The 14,998-nt window shown below is 44.7% G+C and overlaps 1 protein-coding gene and 1 long non-coding RNA gene across 3 annotated transcripts; one reads left to right on the top strand and one right to left on the bottom strand.

The window, feature by feature from the left end:
- Nucleotides 1-136: 136 nt before the first annotated feature.
- Nucleotides 137-2,476, bottom strand: LOC123122978 (cytochrome c oxidase subunit 6a, mitochondrial). 2 transcript variants are annotated; one of them, XM_044543368.1, is made up of 4 exons: nt 2,266-2,475; nt 2,050-2,156; nt 1,926-1,968; nt 137-343 (listed from the first exon to the last, which is right to left on the bottom strand). In XM_044543368.1, exons 1-4 carry the CDS (start codon nt 2,375-2,377, stop codon nt 306-308), a joined length of 300 nt encoding a protein of 99 aa, XP_044399303.1. In that variant the 5' UTR covers nt 2,378-2,475; the 3' UTR covers nt 137-305. The 2 variants fall into 2 exon arrangements, with proteins under 2 accessions (XP_044399303.1, XP_044399302.1); XM_044543367.1 differs by lacking the exon at nt 137-343 and having other exon boundaries at nt 1,798-1,968; nt 2,266-2,476.
- A 2,760-nt stretch (nt 2,477-5,236) lies between these two features.
- Nucleotides 5,237-7,620, top strand: LOC123122976 (uncharacterized). The gene is made up of 4 exons (XR_006460443.1): nt 5,237-5,328; nt 5,538-5,759; nt 5,855-5,920; nt 6,075-7,620. It is a non-coding gene; the product is annotated as an uncharacterized lncRNA (long non-coding RNA).
- The last annotated feature ends 7,378 nt before the right edge of the window (nt 7,621-14,998 follow it).

Raw genomic sequence — 14,998 nt, 5'->3', positions numbered from 1 at the left:
TAAGCATTAGGAGGTGAATATGTATGTATTGGGACAGAAGTTCATCCAGATAGCTGAGCATTACACTGGAGTATTATAATGACCGGTGTGTCAAACTGGGCAAGACAAGACAATCGTCTCACATAGATCATTGATGTGAAAAAAAGGGTAGACACAATTCAGTCAATTCCGGATTGTCAACACAAGAGTTTGTCTTTCTTATTTCTTGCCACAAATAGATCGCAATGAAAATAAAAAAACCACTGGAACAAACAGAGAATTTTACTGAAGCATTCACCGACTTCTTATGATGCACTATTCAGTACTCAATGGTCGTGCTTGACCTCAAACAGGCCATTGGGTCCTGCAACGTAGAATTTTAAGACATGTGAGAATAAGAAATATGCAAAACATAATCAATAGCATAGCATAAACTGGGACTAAGTGCAAGTGTGCAACCAATAAGATAACCTCCTGCTTGACATTTAGCAGGCACAAAAGTATAACAATCATGCGAACTATTTATAGCCTAACTTCTTTATGTTGTAAAATACCTGATTAAATTAATCTAGTAACAGTCTTTGTTTTATGGGAAAAAAAGTTCAACCAATATACTTGAGTAGTGGAGTCAATGCTGTAATGCTCAAAATATGACAAAGGTTGCACCGTGGACTTATGGTCATGTTTTCTACTATGGCTCTCCTTCATGGAATCTATTACATAAAGTTTCAAGGGGTTCCTAGCAAAGATCCAATGATCCTTGAGGAATAACACGATACTACCAGATCAAGAGGGTTAGATTCTATCATCACCCATGCTAGGCATGAGGGAATCAGGGCGTAGCAACTGAATAGATCACATAATCGCAGTAAGTAGTTGAGCACACAGAAATGGCACTAATAAGCAACAGACTCAGCTCAACAACAAAAAAAGCAACACACTGGGTTAGGTTAATTGTTTAAGACTGAAGAAATACATCCCACAAAACAAGAGGCAGTAGCAGAAGTTTGTAACTTTGTACAGCTGAATGAACATCTAAAGCATGATGCAAGTACAATCTGCATTAATAAAGCTCTATCACAGAGCACAGTAAATTTGTGGTCAGATAGTCGCAACGTGTACAAAGCACATGTTGAAATGATTTGCATCATCAAAAGGTGCAAGGAGAGTTTTCCAGTTAATATTCTAAGAACTTGTTTAGCTAAGAAGAGCTTTGCACTTTGTTTATAAAGAAGTTCTATGGTCCAACATGGAACTAATATGCCTTTCTTTACCTTCATACCCAAATGCTAAAATGTGTAAGCATGAACATCCATAAAATAGGTTAAGGCAACAAAGAGACTCGCAAACATTCAGGGAACCCAGCTAAGCGTGTCCTTTCATACAAAAGTCATTCATGAAGTCACAAACGAATTGCTTGATGTGGCATAGAGCAGAAATTAAGGTAATGATTCAACGGGTCAGTAAAATTTATACTATTCTTTGAGGGCTTCCAGGATAGACAAACGACATCTCTTGGATAGAGCACAATAATGACCTAAACACCGTCGCACCCCCGAAAAACACTTATTACAGTATACACTGAAACAACTCCTGTAAATTAGTACAACAGGGTAACTGCTCATAGCTAATTTCAAAATAGCTGTATGCCAATCATTAACATTATTCAGTATTTCAGTGAGTTATGTACAGCTGAATCCAACTAACAAATGAAACACACAATCTACCTAGAAGGAAATGTGAAACCCATCAAACGAAATGCAGCTATACATTAGAACAATCTGGCATACACATATTGCCCGTCCATTTTAACCCAAAACATATCGCATCCAATCAAACCATGTCACTTTTGATAAAGATCACATCGCAGACAGTCAAACCAAGGAGGAAATTACAGAAGTAGGCATTGAAATGGGCACGGGTAGAAAGGGGTAGGCAATTCATACCCCAGGGGAACTCCTTGTTGCGGATGTGCAGGTAGGGGTAGGCCTGCAACACGAGAAACAAATCAGACTCGGGCCACGGCCGCCACGAGGCCCGAAAATATACAGCATAGGCGCGAGATCTGACCGGCGGCTCGTCGAAGTGGGGGTGGCCCTTGGAGAGGTTCCACGCCGCCAGGAGGGTGCAGGTGACGGCCCCAATGATGGTGATCTTCTCCCACTTGGCCGTCTCATCTGCGAGGAATCATCATCAACCAAACGAGAAAAATCCCCAAATCCGTGTCAAACGGCCGATCGAATCGGGGTAAAAGAGAGGGAGGTAGGGTTCGCGAGGTGTACGGACAGGCGTCGTCGTGGGCGGAGGAGGACATGCGGCGTCCGCCCGTGGCCGGGGCGGGGGCCCTGGCGCGCGCCGCCAGGGAGCGGAGGCCGGATCTCGCCGCCAGGGAGGCCATGGGTGGGTGGTGGTGGTGCCGCCTGGTTTCGGGGAACGGGGCTCGATTTGGCTGGCTGGCTCGCTCGCGTTCGGTGTCTGACCTGGTTCGTGCGCGTCCTGTTTTTATTCCGCTAGTTTTTGGTGGGCCGCCGCTGTGTTTCGGGCTTTCGAATGGGCCGCGTAGCCCGTTCACCACCGAAAAGAGAAGACGACTCGTTCCTCCTCCTTTTTCTCAAAAAAAAAAAACTCGTTCCTCCTGCTCCCCCTCTCTCTCCAGTTCTCCTCTGTCTCAGGCGACAGCGGCGGGCGGCGGCGTGCTTCTCTCTGACCACTTGGAGGAGACGACTCCGAGGTGAAGTGGAGCGGCTCAGCGAGCTCGAAGACGACCCGGAGGTGACCTTGCAGCGACCTCAGCGACTCGTCTCCGCCAGCGGTTAGGATTCAGTAGTTCGTAGTACTAGTTCTTGATTTTTCTTCATCAGCTCTGAGATCTGGTCGTCCAACATTGCTGGACAGGGTGATTGGAGCGGAGCAGGGCGAGGGCAAGGAGGAGGGAGGGAGTGACGGAGAAGAGGGGGTGAGTGCTCCTGAACTTCTGTTTTCTTTTCCCGTGGCATCGATCCTGGTTCGATTGGTTGGAATGTTGCGATGATTTGTCGTCACGAACCAGGATTTTGCTTGGCTTGTCTGGCTGGTTGGCTCCTGCTTGGCTTAGTTATGATTTCTCTGCCCTCTGTGTGGTGTATACTGACTTAAGTTAGACTCTGCCCTGATTTGGTTTCATTCAGCCTTGTCCGATCCACCAGTTCAGCTGCAGCCCTGCGGTAAACCATTTTCTGGATACTGGTTTCGGCACGTACCCGGCGTCAAACAACTCACAACAGCAAGCCAATCCATTTGGTTGGTGGTAGCCTTTTCTATAGGCTGCACAGCTCAGGAGCTAATAGTATCCCGAGCGAGTCAATTGCAAGAAACTACCACATTTGCGGCTAGGTTTGCAGAAAACCACCAAGTCACTAATCCGTTGCAAAAAACACCGTAAAATCTCTAATCTTATTGCAAAAAGCACTCATCGGGTGATTTGGTCCCTTTGATTGCTTTCTGACAACTGGGGCCCAATTGTAAGGTGCTGACATGGCAAAAAATTAACATACACATCCCTAGATCAAAAATAAAAAAGCAATCAGACCCCCCACCCATCCCCCCCTCCCTTGCGCTCGTGACCCATCTCACATCTCCCCTGCGCGACTGACCTTCCTCCGGCGCCGACTCCGGCTCCGGCCACCTCACCTAACCCGTCGGCGCTGCCCTAACCTGCTAGGGCCTAGCCCTTCTTCCTGCTGTAATCAACATCGTCGTTGTCTCCTTCCTTGTCGGCGGCAGGGGCGGGGGCGGGCGCGGTGGCGGAGTGCAGGGACGAGACGGCGCCGGCGAGTGCGCGGAGGAGGGGGCCACAGCGGGGGAAAGGAGCAGGGACGCCTCGGTGGGCACGGGAGGGGACGCCACGAGGAGGAGGAGGATGTCGTCATGGAGCCCCGTCGCCCAGCCCCTGGTGGTGGTGCACCGCACGACGTCCCCAACTGCTCTGAGCTGCTGCTTCGGGCACGGCGTCGAGCCGGGGAGGAGCGGTGTCGAGCTGCTGCCGCTGCTTGCACGGCGTCGAGCAGCCACGGGGCCGAGCACTCCCGCCGCCATGGAGCTGAGGGTGCCGCTGCTGCCCTTCTCTACTGAGGATGTCGCCGCGGCGGCTGCGTGCAGACGAAGCCATCATCTGGGCACGGCGGCTCAGGACATCGACGGCGACATCGTCAGGTTGGAGCAAGGCACGGCGGCGGTGACGGGAGCCGGCGGGATCGAGAGCAGGGGGATTGAGAGCAAGGGGGTTGATTGCTTTTTATTTTTAGATCCAGGGGTGTGTATGACATTAGTTTGCCAAGTCAGCTCTTGACAGCCGGGCCTCACTTGTCAGAAAGCAATCAAAGGGACCAAATCACCCGATCAGTGCTTTTTGCAATAAGATTAGAGATTTTGCGGTGTTTTTTGCAACGGATTAGTGACTTGGTGGTTTTCTGCAAACCTAGCCGCAAATGTGGTAGTTTCTTGCAATTGACTCGTCCCGAGCAAATGCGGTTTTGTGTGCGATTGTGCCCGGCCATTCCTCTATGTCAGTCGTGTAATGATATGTCTGTATTCGCTTCGCCACACGGCTCTGTGGCGATGTCTCTTTCACATTTCTCTAATGCTATGATGATATCTGAACTATCCTGGCTAAGGTACTTGTTGAGTTATGTAAACTTTTTCTTGAAGGAAGAGTTATGTAAATTTCATTGGCTGTCCATAATAAACTCGGAAATGCATATCACTATTCGCTTGTTGCCTGTCTGGCTAAAGTTTGCTGTTAAATTTTTGGTAGTAAGATGTATTTCAAAAAGAAAGTAGGTAAGAGAGTGGTGCCAATCATTTGCAAGGACCAATCACTGTATCGTACCCTTGTTGTTAACATTGCCCTCATTTTCGCATGGATCGACCGAAGCTAATTGCCTTTTTCCGGCAGAGAAATAAAACTACTTCCTCCAATCCAGTTGTACTAAATCAGCGACTTGTACTAAATCAACGACAATTAATATGGATCGGAGGGAGCAGATGATTAATGACAATGGCGCTGCGTCATAAATTACAATATCTCACCACCTATCTACTCTGCTGAACATACTTGTCGAGTTGTCGTGTCCTGGATTTAAACAAAAATAACAGCCAGAAGAATCTTTAATCAGTGATCCGGGGTTTCGCCTGGTGAGAAGAGACGAAAATATAAATAAAATTAGATTTATGCCTTGCCTGCTTGTTTTTCTGTACTTAATTGTTTGCATTTGCTGCAGGTCACCTTTTGTTAGTGGGCATATTATTCTGCATTGGTCTGAAGTCGTGTTGTCATTTTAGTGGTGTTGCAATCACCACATACCACGTTTCGTAAGTATTTTGTAGGGAAAAGAAGTATTTTTTTTGAGCCAGCTGATAAATGTGTGAATTTTTTGTTTGACCTTGGTCTAAGATTCCGTGCTCTGAACAGCACACTCTGCATTGAACTTTGTACTTGGAATGTTCTCTTATATTCTGGAGCTGCTATGTAGTTACGATCATTCGAACAATGCCTTAACAGAAAATATTGATTGTTGCAGGAACTCAAGGCACATTCCTATCTACTCCCCCTGTCCGAAAATACTTGTCGGAGAAATGGATGTATCTAGATGTATTTTAGTTCTGGATACATCCATTTTTATGCATTTCTCCGACAAGTATTTTCGGACGGAGGGAGTATTCTGCCATGACACTTGAAGAAGACCTGTCATGACCTGAGACTCTCTCCAAGATCTTCCTTAAAGAGTTAAGACCAAGAACAGGTAAAAATATGATGTTGAAACATGACGAATTTAAGGCGTTCCTCGATTTCGCTCTTGCTGGTTCTTGACAAACACATGCACATGATCTTTTGCAGGTTACCTTCGTTGACTCGCAGTCACTAGTTAAACATCGGCAAGTACCGATGGCGGCCTTCTTACCGGTGAGTTGTTCCTCATCAGATTGTAGATGTCAGCAAAAAGGTTACGCAGTCTTCATCAGATTGTGTGATTTGAGCACTGCATACGTAGATAATTAGCCATAGCTGGTGCCAGTTTCTTGTTAACACTACAACTCTCAATTTGTATTCATGGCAGATTTACCAACATCTCGATCTACAATTCGAAGGAGGAAGATGAATTGGGGAATTTCTCACACCACACACGCCAGCACACAAGCCGTGCCCCGGCTTCCAGCCATCCTTTTCCACCCCCTCACACACACACGCACTCTGGCTTAAGTAGTGGACGCGGTGACTTGAGCCCATTCAGGCCCAGCAAGCCTAGCGGGCCGCTGAGGCTTGCGACGGGGCCTGGATGAGGTGGCTGCTTGCTCTTCCTGCGCTTCTGGGTCCTCAGGGGGTGCTTGGTCGCTGACAATCCCCCTTCCCTTAGACACGGCTTGCCCCCAAGCCGGTGCACGGGGAAACATCTGCTTGAGCGTTTCCTTGCCCTCCCATGTGGCTAGCTCAGTTGAAGAATCACTCCACTTGATCAAAACTTGAACCACAATGTCATTGCCACGGCGCACCAGTCTCTGTTGCAGTACCTGCTCCGGTACCTGCAGGTGATCATCAGGAGAGGGAAGTCGAGGTAGAACCTGAGTATCTGGTGCCAGGACTCTCTTGAGCAGAGAAACGTGAAATACAGGGTGAACACGGCTGGACGCAGGCAGATCCAATTCATATGCAACCTCTCCCACACGAGCCACAACCTGAAATGGCCCATAAAACTTGAAAGCTAGTTTGTGATTTGCTCGCGGGGCCACTGATGATTGAAGGTAAGGCTGCAGCTTCAGAAAAACTGAATCTCCAACAACAAATGTACGTTCGGTCCTGTGCTTATCTGCTTGCGCCTTCATACGCTGTTGAGCTCGCAGCAAATGTTGACGCACTGAATCCAAAATTACTTGGCGCTGGGATAGCCATAGTTGCAGGTCTGCTGACTGAATAGCATCATCTGTATTCAGACCGAAATGACGAGGTGGGTGTCCATAGATAATTTCAAATGGAGTGGAACCCGTGGCTGAATGCCAGTTCGTGTTGTACCAGAACTCACAAAGTGGTATCCATTGAGCCCAACGTGAGGGGTGAGCGCTGACAAAACATCGTAAGAAACACTCGACTTGTTGATTTACGCGTTCAGTCTGACCGTCCAACTGGGGGTGGCGAGCAGAACTGAGGTGAAGCATTGTTCCTGTTTTATGAAAGAGCTCCTTCCAAAACAGACTTGTGAAGATGCGGTCACGATCAGAGACAATGGATAGAGGCATACCATGTAACTTGTATATTGAATTTAGGAACGCTTCATCCACTGTAGCAGCAGTGAAAGGATGATGTAGAGGGACAAAATGGCCATACTTTGAAAGCTTGTCAATGATCACCATTAAGCAATTGTACCTGCCTGAAGTGGGCAATCCCTCCACGAAATCCATTGTAACCATTTCCCAGGGCACTTTAGGTATAGGAAGAGGTTGTAGCAATCCAGGATAAGGGGTACGATCCAGCTTAGCTTGCTGACAAGTAAGGCAGTGCTGCACAAACTGCTTGATGAATCCACTCATGCCAGCCCAGCGAAACAGTTGCCGAACTCGACGGTAAGTCACTGGAAACCCTGAATGACCCCCAACCGGACTATCATGGAAAGCGCTGACAATCTTGTGATGCAATGAAGGAGAACTGCCAACCCAGATACACTTATCGCATCTGATCAAACCAACTTTCAGAGAAAATTTCTTGTCAGCTTCGGGATTAATGGCCAGACGTTGCAGCAGCCCTTGAGAAAAAGTATCATTGGAGTAACTGGATAAGATTTCTTCAAGCCACAGTGGTTGAATCGATGAAACTGCTTGTATCTCAGGTGCCATGTCCCCGTCAGAGTGAGGTCGACGTGACAAAGAGTCTGCAGCCCCATTTTCAGATCCTTTTTTGTAGCAAATGGTGTAGCTCAAACCCAACAGCTTGGTAAGAGCTTTTTTTTGCCAGACTGTATGCAATCGTTGTTCAGAAAGACTGGCTAGACTACGTTGGTCAGTGTGAATCACAAATTCTGTGAGCTGCAAGTACTGACGCCAGTGATCAACAGCAAGCAGTATAGCGAGGTATTCCTTTTTGTAAACTGACAAGGTTTGCTTTCTGGGCCCCAAGGCTTTACTCACATATGCCAGGGGGTGCCCCTCTTGCATGAGGACTGCTCCAATTCCCATCTCGCAAGCGTCAATTTCAATCACAAATTTCTTAGAGAAATCTGGGAGAGCCAAGACAGGGGCTGACACCAAGGCTTGCTTAAGGGCCACAAAAGACTGTTGATCCATATCTGTCCAACGAAAGATCACTCCCTTTTTTAGCAGATTAGTGAGAGGCCTGCTGATAACTCCAAACAGCTTGATGAATTTTCTGTAATACCCAGCCAAACCTAAAAATTCTCTGACTTCTTTAGCAGATACTGGTATAGGCCATTTCTCAATCGTGTCGATCTTGGAAGGGTCTGTTGCTACCCCTTGTCCACTTATGATATGCCCCAAATAGCTGACTTCCTGCTTAGCAAAATCACACTTGGACAGTTTGGCTTGCCATTGTTGTTTCTTGAGCACTTGCAGCACTTCCTCCAGATGCTATAAGTGTTGCTCATAAGTGACACTAAATACTAAGATGTCATCAAAGAAAGTGATAACAAACTTCTTTCCCTATGGCGTTTGAGGACAGGAGCAAAATCACTGTTGATAGCAAAATGAAAGGTATTAGGTGCTCCGGTTAAACCAAAGGACATCACGAGGAATTCATAATGCCCTGTGTGTGTTTGGAAGGCAGTTTTGTATTCTTCTCCTGATGCCATACGAATTTGGTGGTAGCCAGCTCTGAGATCAAGCTTTGAAAACCAATGAGACCCAGCTAATTCATCCAGCAGCTCGTCGATAACAGGAATAGGATATTTACCCTTAAGTGTAATATTGTTCAAATGCCTGTAATCAATCACTGGCCTCCAGGTGGTATCTTTTTTCTGCACCATGATGATAGGAGAAGAAAAGGGGCTATTACTGTGTCTGATAATGCCATTGTCCAGCATTTCTTGCACCTGTCTTTCCATTTCATTCTTCAATGCAGGAGCAATTCTATATGGTCTAAGAGAAACTGGGCTAGCTCCAGGAATAAGGGGTATTGTATGATCATATTGTCTTCTAGGTGGTAAACCTTTTGGAACTTCAAAAAATGAGGAAAATTTCTGGAGCAGAGCTTGAACTTCCACTGGCACTTCAACAGGAATATCTTCCATGTGATCTGACAGAGCACACACTTCCAACAGAGCACACAAGGGAAAGACAGCATCCTCTCCCACTAAGGTGATAGTGTTGCCATTTTGTTTAAAAGCAAGCCAGTGAGCTGCCCAGTCGACTTGCATAGGGCTGTGAGCAGCCAGCCAGTCAACCCCTAAAATACCATCGTAAGAGCCCAACGGAAAAATTCTGAAATCACTGACAAATTGGTGATTTCCGCAAGTCCACTCACCATTCACCAACTGTTTAGAGCATGGAATTAATTTGCCATTGGCCACTTGGACCATAGACACTGGCCTGTCAGAAACTCCTTGCAGCAATTCAGCCACAGCACCATCCAGGAATGTGTGGGTACTCCCTGAGTCCACTAAGAAACTGAGAGTTCTGCCTTGCAACTGTATCTTCAATTTCATCGTCAGTACAGATTTTGAGCGCTTTGCTGAAATGATTAGACCTATCTTTTTGCGTATGTGTTTGACTGATATGCTCAAAATAAATCCTTATGCTAAGTATATGAAAGATATTGTTACAAATAAGAGAAAGATACCGGAAGCTGAAATTCCCACCATGCTTGCTAATTATACTTTTAAGGGTGGAATACCTAAGAAACTAGGAGATCCAGGAGTACCCACTATACCATGCTCCATTAAAAAAATTATGTTAAAACTGCTTTATGTGATCTTGGAGCCGGTGTTAGTGTTATGCCTCTTTCTTTATATCGTAGACTTGATTTGAATAAGTTGACACCTACTGAAATATCTTTGCAAATGGCTGATAAATCAACTGCTATACCTATCGGTATTTGTGAGGATGTGCCTGTTGTGGTTGCAAACGTTACTATTTTAACGGACTTTGTTATTCTTGATATTCCCGAGGACGATAGTATGTCTATTATTCTTGGAAGACCCTTTTTGAATACTGCAGGGGCTGTTATTGATTGCAACAAAGGCAATGTCACTTTTCATGTTAATGGTAATGAGCATACGATACACTTTCCGAGAAAACAACCTCAAGTACATAGTATAAATTCTATTGGAAAAATTCCATCGATTATTTTTGGAGGTTTTGAATTTCCTCTTCCTACTGTCAAGAAGAAATATGATATTCTTATTATTGGGGATGTGCATATCCCCGTTGAGGTAACATAGTGTTATTCGAAATTTCTCCGGTTCCATGTTAATCGGAATGAGTTTGCTAACAAGACCTGATCAACCTTGTTAGTGGATTCCTTTTGATGAGCATGAGATGGATGAAACTAGAAGGCACAACCTTCTGTACCCTCTCTCTACTTTCTGTTATTTAGTTGAAATAAAGTAAAAATAGTATTTCTCTGTCTGTTTTCTGATTTATCCGTGCAATATAAAAATACCCTGAAAATAAAAGTTCTCCAAATGCCCTGAAAATGGAATATGATTTTTTCTAGAATTTTTGAGAATATCTGGCACTGAGAACACAGCAGGAGGGGCAAGCACCTGGCCACGAGGGTGGAGGGCGCGCCCTACCCCTTGGGCGCGCCCCCTGCCTCGTGGGCCCACGGTGGCCCCCTCCACTTATTCCTGCACCCACACACTCCTTCCTCCCACAAACACCAATATCCATCTCAAGCACGAGTTCTAGCTCATTTTGCTGCGATTTTCGATCTCCTTGCTCAAAGCATCTCTCACAAAACTGCTTAGGGGGATTGTTCCTTGGTATGTGACTCCTCCATTGGTCCAATTAGTTTTTGTTCTAGTGCTTTCTTCATTGCAAATTTGTGCTGCTTAGGTGACCATGTTCTTGAGCTTGCATGTCAAATTTATATGGTTCCAAGTAGTTCTAATGCTTGATATAGGCTCTAGGCACTTGTAGGAGTAGTTGCTATCAATTTTGTTGAGCTTGGTTTACTTTTGTTTGAAGTTACTAAAAATTTCAGAATATTTCAGAAAATAATGAAGAGATTTTTGAGGGGCTCATCGAGCCGAAGCTTGAAGGAAAAGCAGAATGAAGAAGCACAGAGGCCCAAATATAATTTGCCTCGCACCGCGGAGGTTCGGCCGTGTGAATGGCCTTCCGATGATTTCTTGAGAGAAGCCGGGATTTATGATGATTTCTATTCATTGGCTGAGAATGCTGGCCTCACCGACTTTCTCCGCGACCAACGTCATCAGTATCTCTTACTCACCAATACTTTTGTGCAAAACTTCTACTATTTTCCTAAAGAAACACCTCCTTCAGTAGAGTTTCATTTATATGATGTTGTTAAGAAGATGCCACTAGATGAATTTTGCAAGGTTTGTAAAATACCCTTCGAGGGTACCTTAGATGAACCACATCGTAAAGATGTGGATGGGTTTATTGACACTATTACTGTAGGGGAAACTAGGAAGGTTTCCGATGCAAGAATCACTAGCATACATTTTCCTGTTTTACGCTACTTTGCCATATTTGCTAGTCGTTGCCTGATTGGTCGCGGAAACTATGGAAACCTTAGTGTTCCTGATATTATCATTTTGTTCCATGGTTTATTTTCTGATAACACTGTTAGTATGGGCGGTATTATTGCTAAACGGTTAAGTTTGAACCGTACTAAGGGTCCCATCTTTGGAGGTATTTATGATTCACGCCTTGCTGCACATTATAACATACCTATTAGGCTCTATGAGAAAGAAGAAAAATTGCTGCCCAATGCTTATTTAGATTATAAGAGTATGGTAGCGCATGACTTTATTGTTAAAAACAGGGAAGGGGAGCTTAAATACAAATTGTTCTTTGATAAACATCACCCTGAGACTATTACCTTGCCTGCTCCTTCCTTGTTTAATTTATCTGAAGGTCCGTATCTCGTTCCGTGGGCGGCCATTTACGCTTACCGGAACCCTACACCAGCCCCGGAGCCGGAACCACAATTTGAGCCTCCACGACAGTCTGATTACTTTTGGGATCCGGAGATGACTACCAGCCAGTGGTAGTCAGAGTCCTCTTCATCTCAGTACGACCCCAGCTACAACTACGGATATCCGCCAGGCCATCCTTGGCAATAAACCAACTTAGGCCAAAAGCCTAAGCTTGGGGGAGTACGTATTTCCCACCGACATTACATTCATGTTCACACACTCATTGCTAGATGTCGGTGCTCATACTCTTTCACTGTAATATCCATGCTAGTTTATTTTCTTTTTCCTGCTTTCTTCTTGTGTGTTTAATAAACCTTAAGAAAAACCAAAAAAATTAGTGTAGCTTTTAGTTAGTTTACTTTTCTTGCTGTAGTAGTAATAATTAAAAAGAAAACCCAAAAAGATTTCCCGTTCTTCTTTTGCTTGTTGGGAGCTTTCCCGTGTAAATAGTTTTATTTCTTTTCTTTTCTTTGGGGGTCGATAGGAGAAGACCATGATTAAATTGTTGAAGTGGCTCTTATATGCATTATTGTTGATTTAACCAAGAGCCCATATTTCCTGTCTCCTCCTGTTTATTGAATGCTCGCAGATTCCAGCTTAGTCCAATGCACGTGCACTCTTATTATTATTCACATCATTCGGTCGTGCAAGTGAAAGGCAATTATGACGATATATGGACTGACTGAGATGAGAAAAGCTGGTATGAACTCGACCTCTCTTGTTTTTGTAAATATGATGAGTTCATCGTTCCTGATTCAGCTTATTATGAATAAACATGTTTGCAATGACAATTAGAGATCATAGTTGCTCGTGCCATGCTTGATTAGCTATGAGTTATAATGGTTTACCTTGCGTGCCAACATGCTATTAAAATGGTTGTGATGTGGTATAGTGGGGTTGTATCCTCTTTTGAATGATTTAAGTGACTCGACTTGGCACATGTTCACACATGTAGTTGAAACAAATCAACATAGCCTTCACGATATTTATGTTCATGGTGGATTATATCCTACTCATGCTTGCACTCAATGTTTATTAATTTTAATGCATGTTCATGACTGTTGTCGCTCTCTAGTTGGTCGCTTCCTAGTCTTTTGCTAGCCTTCACTTGTACTAAGCGGGAATACTGCTTGTGCATCCAATCCCTTAAACCCCAAAGTTATTCCATATGAGTCCACCATACCTTCCTTTATGCGGTATCTACCTGCCGTTCCAAGTAAATTTGTATGTGCCAAACTCTAAACCTTCAAATAAACATTCTGTTTTGTATGCTCGAATAGCTCATGTATCAACTAGGGCTGTCCGTATCTTCCCTGCTAGGTGGGTTATTCTCAAGAGGAGTGGACTCCGCTCCTCACTCACGAGAAAATGGCTGGTCACCGGGATGCCCAGTCCCATGCTTTATGCAAACTAAATCAAAAGAATTGCAAACAAAACTCCCCGTGGGACTGTTGCTAGTTGGAGACACTCGTTGTTTCGAGCAAGTCATGGATTGATGCTTGTTGGTGGAGGGGGAGTATAAACTTTACCATTCTGTTTGGGAACCGCCTATAATGTGTGTAGCATGGAAGATATCGCCATCTCTTGGTTGTTATGTTGACAATGAAAGTATGCCGCTCAAAATATTATTTATCTCTATTTCAAAATCGAGCTCTGGCACCTCTACAAATCCCTGCTTCCCTCTGCGAAGGGCCTATCTATTTACTTTTATGTTGAGTCATCACCCTCTTATTAAAAAGCACTAGCTCGAGAGCGCAGCTGTCATTTGCATTCATTACTATTAATTTATATTGGGTATGGCTATGACTGGATCTCTTTTACCATGAATTACAATGTCTAGTCAGTCCTTGATCTTTAAGGGTGCTCTGCATTTATGTTTTGCGGTCTCAGAAAGGGCTAGCGAGATACCATCTTGTTATATCATATCATGATTGTTTTTGAGAAAGTGTTGTCATCCGAGATTTATTATTATCGCTCGCTAGTTGATTATGCCATTGATATGAGTAAACATGAGACCTGAGAGTTATTGTGAATATGGTTAGTCATAATCTTTGCTGAAAACTTGAATGCTGGCTTTACATATTTACAACAACAAGAGCAAACAGAGTTTGTAAAAGTTTTTCTTTACCACTTTCAGTTTATCAACTGAATTGCTTGAGGACAAGCAAAGGTTTAAGTTTGGGGGAGTTGATACGTCTCCATCGTATCTACTTTTCCAAACACTTTTGCCCTTGTTTTGGACTCTAACTTGCATGATTTGAATGGAACTAACCCGGACTGACGCTGTTTTCAGCAGACTTTCCATGGTGTTATTTATGTGCAGAAACAAAAGTTCTCGGAATGACCTGAAACTCCACGGAACGTCTATTTGGAAATAATAAAAAATCCTTGCAAAAGATGAAGACTAGGGGGCCCACACCCTATCCACGAGGGTGGAGGGCGCGCCCCTACCTCGTGGGTCCCCTGGAGCTCCTCCGACCTCAACTCCAACTCTATATATTTGCTTTCAGGGAGAAAAAATCAGAGAGAAGAATTCATCGCGTTTTACGATACGGAGCCGCCGCCAAGCCCTAAACCTCCCGGGAGGGCTGATCTGGAGTCCGTTCGGGGCTCCGGAGAGGGGGATTCGTCGCCATCGTCATCGTCAACCATCCTCCATCACCAATTTCATGATGCTCACCGCCGTGCGTGAGTAATTCCATCGTAGGCTTGCTGGACGGTGATGGGTTGGATGAGATCTATCATGTAATCGAGTTAGTTTTGTTAGTGTTTGATCCCTAGTATCCACTATGTTCTGAGATTGATGTTGCTATGACTTTACTATGCTTAATGCTTGTCACTAGGGCCCGAGTGCCATGATTTTAGATCTGAACCTA

The sequence above is a fragment of the Triticum aestivum genome, chromosome 5D (genome assembly GCF_018294505.1).
Source record: "Triticum aestivum cultivar Chinese Spring chromosome 5D, IWGSC CS RefSeq v2.1, whole genome shotgun sequence".
NCBI classification, from domain to species: Eukaryota; Viridiplantae; Streptophyta; class Magnoliopsida; order Poales; family Poaceae; genus Triticum; species Triticum aestivum.
The sequence above is the reverse complement of the archived record's forward strand: the minus strand, read 5'-3'. Positions and strand labels throughout refer to the sequence as shown.

Coding starts and splice junctions, on each gene's coding strand:
- LOC123122978 (XM_044543367.1), bottom strand. CDS start 2,377: ATGGCCTCCCTGGCGGCGAGATCCGGCCTCCGCTCCCTGGCGGCGCGC. Junction 2,157..2,265: donor CTCCGCCCACGACGACGCCT/GTCCGTACACCT, acceptor GATTCCTCGCAG/ATGAGACGGCCAAGTGGGAG. Junction 1,969..2,049: donor CCCACTTCGACGAGCCGCCG/GTCAGATCTCGC, acceptor CTCGTGTTGCAG/GCCTACCCCTACCTGCACAT.